This window comes from Anarrhichthys ocellatus, unplaced genomic scaffold (genome assembly GCF_004355925.1).
Source record: "Anarrhichthys ocellatus isolate YVR2014 unplaced genomic scaffold, GSC_Weel_1.0 scaffold7, whole genome shotgun sequence".
In the NCBI taxonomy this organism is placed as follows: Eukaryota; Metazoa; Chordata; class Actinopteri; order Perciformes; family Anarhichadidae; genus Anarrhichthys; species Anarrhichthys ocellatus.
This window is the reverse complement of record NW_022280037.1, coordinates 2,645,207-2,651,021: the sequence shown is the minus strand read 5'-3', so window position 1 is coordinate 2,651,021 and position 5,815 is coordinate 2,645,207. Positions and strand designations below refer to the sequence as shown.

General features: G+C 38.7%; 1 protein-coding gene across 3 annotated transcripts in view; it reads right to left on the bottom strand.

The window, feature by feature from the left end:
• Positions 1-2,436: 2,436 nt before the first annotated feature.
• LOC116383424 (regulator of G-protein signaling 6-like) overlaps positions 2,437-5,815 on the bottom strand; it is a 34,321-nt gene continuing 30,942 nt past the window's right edge. The window contains exons 15-17 of one of the 3 annotated variants that reach the window (XM_031847243.1): positions 5,252-5,341; positions 3,536-3,595; positions 2,437-3,245 (exon numbers count right to left, since the gene is read on the bottom strand). In XM_031847243.1, coding sequence (XP_031703103.1) covers positions 3,195-3,245; positions 3,536-3,595; positions 5,252-5,341 — 201 coding nt within the window. In that variant the 3' untranslated portion in view covers positions 2,437-3,194. The other 2 variants (XM_031847245.1, XM_031847242.1) reach the window with 2 other exon arrangements.

Sequence of the window (5,815 nt, the reverse complement as noted above, 5' to 3'; positions counted from 1 at the left end):
TATACTATGACATTGTTCTTACATGCTATACTATGACTATATTTTACTTTTTTGACGTACTATACTATGACTTTTTAAACTTTTTTCGACATACTATAACATTATTTTGACATACTATACTATGACATTTTTCTTACATGCTATACTATGACTATTTTACTTTTTTCGACATACTATAATGACTTTCTTTTAATTTTTTCGACATACTATACTATGACATTTTTTTGACATACTATACTATAACATTTTTTTGACATACTATACTATGACATTTTTTTGACATACTATACTATGACATTTTTTTGACATACTATACTATGGCATTTTTCTGACATACTATGACATTGTTCTTACATGCTATACATTGACTATATATTACTTTTTTTGACATACTATACCATGACTTTTTTTCGGATGTACTATATCTTGGCTTTTTTTCAACGTACTATACCTTACTTTTTTTTAATTACTTTTTTCGATTTATTATACTATCACTTTTTTTCCCGACATACTATATTATGACTTTTTATTTTTATTTTACTTCTTTCGACATATTATACTATAACTTCCTTTTTACAACATACTGTAGCCTACTATGACTTTTTTCGACATTCCAAACTGGGTTTTTTGATTTTTCATCATTCTATACTATAACTTTATTTTACTTTTTTCGACATGCTATACTATGACTATATTTTAGTTTTTTTGACAAACTATACTTTGACTTTTTTGGACATGCTATACTATACTAAGACTTTTTTGTCTTTTTTTTTTTTACAATCTATACAATGTTTTTTTTCGACACACTTACTTATACCCCCCGGTGACACTCAAGTGGAGGTACGCATCGCTGCGTGCTTGGCTGACATCTCGAAGTGGATGGCGACACACCCCCTGAAGCTTAACCTGGACAAAACCGAGCTACTGTTCCACCCGGCAATTTCACAACACATGCACAGCTTTTAGGCAAAACACTGCAAATAGAAAAAACACATCAGATCAACTGTAAGCTGAAACAGAGGAGACAAATTTGGTTTCTTTTGTTTCATTCAACAGCAAACACCAACAAAAGAGTGGCACAGAGGAGACAGGTCCAGAGTGTTTTATTATTTGGTACCCATGAATAGATAGCAGGTGCTTGAGTGTTTTGGAGTGCCAGTAGTCACCTTGCTGATTGAGAAACTAAAAGCACAAAATGCCCTGAATATGTTACATGCATAGTAATGTGCCCATGTTATAATAAAGTGTGCTTTTGGATGAGGAAATTTTGCTAATTTACATCTACAATGCACCCTGTACATAGTCATTGTGTTTGTGCTGAGGATAACATTTGGTACATAGTTACTAATATGACCTATACAGTTCATTGCAACGGGTCTAATAGAAAATAATAGGTGACACACTCATTCAGCAGCTTAGTCTGTCAATGTAGCAGTCACTGGCCTCATGGGGGAGCAGTGAAGCGAACACCTCCTCATAACAAGTGCTTTCCGTCTGTGTAAGAAGTTTGAAGCCACAGAGGCGCACAGAGGCCTTCACGTTCAGTGCGCGGAGCCCATGATAGTTCAAAAATGTTCCCAGTTGCATTTCATGGCTTTCATGTCCGTTCGCTGAGAAGTGTTGCTCCAGTTCAGGGCTATTCCTTGTCTGTGTGTTGTCTTTGGAGAGTCAAGCCATCTTCCCCCATCTCCATTATGGTCCAATAACATGCACCATTTTCACCATAGTCATTAAAACACATGACAATTATTAGCTGTAGAGTCACAGCATACATTTTGCCAAACAGAAGTGGGCAGGCTTCATTGTTTTGACAAAACAAAAGATGAGATATTCATGCAGTAAAAAAAGCAACAAAACATAAATGATCCCATATTGGGCTGCAGGCCTTGTAATATATCCATGGTCGGAGAACAACTAGGTTTGACATCATAAAGTCTGTCAATATACACACGGTTTCATATAGTCTTGTAACACTGTTGCTGGTCCTGTGGTTTAACCACCACTAGATGGACCCATGGCACTGGAAACGTTAAAAACTACCCTATGGTAGAAGCCGATAGAACATGTGGATGCTATTTCACATGCGACTATGCACGCTAGAACTGTGAGTAAAGTAAATGCTCAAATCACTGTGATTCACACAACCATGCGGGTCAAGTTTGTGTTTGAAGCTTCTTAGTTATTCACACAGACTTTTGGAATTTACTAATTTCACTGTGCAGCCTGAAATGTTTGGAACTTGAAGAGTGAAAGTTCACTAAAAAGTATTCGCCAACTGGATTAAATTAATCTTTTCCATAAGTCTCATTACAAAACACTGTTGTTCAACAAATCCTCAACAAAGACATTTGAATGAAACATGCAACGGTGCAGTGTGAATGCTACATTAAGCCCTTATGCCAGATTTTGGAATGTAATGAAGCATGAAAAGTTATATCTTCAAAAGTCTCTATTGTAGATTCTGGGAAAAACCAACGTTGTATTCCTGGTTACTACCAAAACACAATGTAAATGACATGCCATGTGCTTTATAATGAACAGATATAATAAAAATTTTAAGGATATAAAAAGGATATATTTCCACAAAAAAAAAAGGTGGTGTCGCACTTAATTTATTGCTGCTTTTGAGTATACAGAGACATTTACAAAATACTGTAGATTTGTGTCTGTGTTGATGTGCCTCTTTGACCTCCTTGGCCGCAGGTGTTTAGGAAAACTAATCAATTCATTGCAAATACGGTGGCAAATAGCTTTTACATGTAGTTTGTAATCAAAGAATATTGGTGCAACACCACAGATGTGCTTATAATATCCAATAAACACGTATATAAAATAAAATGAAAACAATACAAACGTTAACAAAGAGCCTAACAACTAGTTTGCTGACTAAGTGAACAAAAGAGGGCAGCCCTCATCTGAATGTGCTTATTCTGTATGCTGCATGCCATGTGGTGTGTTGGCTAAAGTTCCCCTTATCAGCAATGTCTTTCCCTCAGTGATGCTGTTTGGGGTGTTCACCCTGGCAGGCCCCAGTGCTGCACTACCAGTATGGCAGCAGTCCTCGGAGCAGTGTATGAGAGCATCCACAGCAGCCCTGTCCAGCCCAGCTCCACTGTCTGTGCCCCTGCCGCGGACCCTGTGTGGCGCTCACCCCTCCAACAGGGTCTGGCTGTGCCTCTCCAGCACAGGCTGTGTCAGGATGACTGCATCAGGCCTGTTAGACGCTTTCCCGTCAATGACTTGCCCTAGAAGGTCAATTAAAACGAAAACACATCACTAGACTGAGATGCTGAAAGTACAAGTGCTTAATAAATAAATAAAAATCCCTACCAACAAGGTGCTTTTTTTAAAATCCAAAATGCTTGGCTGGAACCATTCATGTGACTAGCGTGTTATCTTTTTCACAAAATACACATCCTATTACAGGTGTAAAGAGCCATAATAGAGTGTAATATGGTTATCATTGCAAAAGCCACTATAGTGAGCCAGCCAGTGTGGTTTGTGATATGAACAGCCGCAGCTCCAAAGGACTTACCACACTGCGGGTGAACTTCTCCAAGGAGGTGCGGCGGCCCTGTTCAGTGTCTGCTGGCTGCTGTTTTGGGAGGGGGGGGAAGCAGGGTGAGTGTTTGGGTCAGGTACGGGTGTTGAGGAAGGGGGGGGGGGGGGGGTCACGGGGTGATGTAGTTAGTAAGGAAAAGAGGGGCCAAGCATTACAAAAAATGAGGGCCGAGGACAATGTGGTATTTTTTGGGAAATTGAGTGGGGTCAGTGACAGGCCAGCAGAAGGAGCAGTGTCCAAACGGGAGGGGAGAAAGGCTAGCATGAACAGAGGCAGCTGTGATTTGCTGAAAAGCTCCATATTACACAGGAACAGCTAAATGACAGCTAATTGTTTAGCTGTGCATGTCCTTAAAATGACAGCGATAGCACACAGGAGGTAGAAAAAACAACATAAAGCTAACAAAAGCACCATCACTACCACATTAGGCTGCATCTGTCGAACACATATACTTTACTCTTCTGCCTGCTTATGTTCTATTCACAGCATGACTGCTGTCCCTCCTTCATACAGCAGTTTGCCTGTGTTTGGCATATGATGTAATGTTTTTCTAGACTGTTCCCTTGACATTTTACATAATTTAGCAGTTTCCTTGCACCTGCATGTTGGGCACAGTTGTTTTGCCTTTCATGGGCTCTGTAAGTAGCCTCATGACAGTATCAAACTGCCGAATGCCATACCTTGTTAAGAACTGCCAAATGACAGTAAAATGGCCCACCTTTGTAGCATTAAAGTGTGATCAGATTACCTTTAAGTGCAAGGAATTGCTTTTCCGATGTATATTTCAAAATGAACTAACTAGTGATACAAGAAGTATTCAGATCTTTTACTCAAGTAAAAGTAGCAATACCACATTGTAGAAATAATAATAATAAGCACAACAGTATTAGCATTAAAATGTGCTCAAAGCATTACAAGTTGCAATCATGCAGAATAGCTCATTTTAGAATAATATATATAATATTATTGGATTATAAGCACTGATGCATCAATGGGTAAGCATCTCTAATGTTTGATCAAACTGTACCTACATTATTTATACTAGTAGGATCATCTCTAATGATGCATCATGACTTATTAGTTGATTGTATGTTGTATTACTAATCTGAATATGCAAAATAACTAGTAACTAAAGTAAATAAATGTCGTAGAGTGAAGTACAATCAAAATTCAAAATACTCAAAATTCTAGTACAGTAATTGCATAAATGTAACTTAGTTACATGGGGTAAATGTAAATAAATGTACATTGTAAATCAATTTTAATAATTTAATTAAACATTCCCGAGTCAGTGCATCTATATCATTAAATTTATTGTTAGAATAACTCTTGTTCTCAGCTAATTAATACTGTATGATAAGCTTCACAGTGATTGGCTGTTTCAGAGCAATGACACCAGTAATGTAAGAGAGTATTTAATAAACATCACACCTCTGATGTATATTTCACTTCTCCCAGACCTTTTGCGCTTAGTGCTGCTGCAAATATATGAACCAAAAACAGGCCTAGCACTTGCACGATTAAAATAGGGCCCTATATCATTTTACTGACTACATGCATGCAATAGTTATGAACTTGAAATGGCTTTTAAATCATTAAAACGGATCAAAACAATATGAGAAATGCAATAAGAGTGACAGACTTTTGTAAAAAGAAAAGGTGACATCGGGGTCAGCGAGTGCAGCTCACCTTCTTTCTGGCTAACAGGAGATCTTGGTAGATGTTGGATCGCAAAAAGCGTGCATAACTGTCACTTTTCATGAGCTTGAATATGTGCTCCTGCAATAGAAAGAAAAACTGATGAGTGTGTGTTTGCCCGGGACAAAAGGGAGTGGAAAGGAAAAATGTAGAAAAGTGCAGAGTAATACAGCAGGTCGGACTATGCTAATGTGACGCATGCATGTGTGATTCAGATTTGGTGATGCAAACCGAGCGTGCTGACAAGAGTCCTGTGAGACACAGCTGAGTAATACCCTGCCAGTGAGAGGCGTTCCACGTCACACATCACCAACCCACTTTGAACCAGAGGAATTCATGGTGAACCAACCGAACAACCTATTCATGGTATTACACGCCTCATTAGGCCCTGGCACAAACACACTGGGGTCATTCTCTCCTCTCCCTTTCTGTTCCTCCTTGCCCTCTCATTCATTCCCTTCTGTAACTTGAGTGGGGTGGAAGAGTTCAGTGTTTCCTTGGGCAAGTGGATGGGAGAGGATATCAATGGCTGCTGTGTGTGTGTGTGTGTGTGTG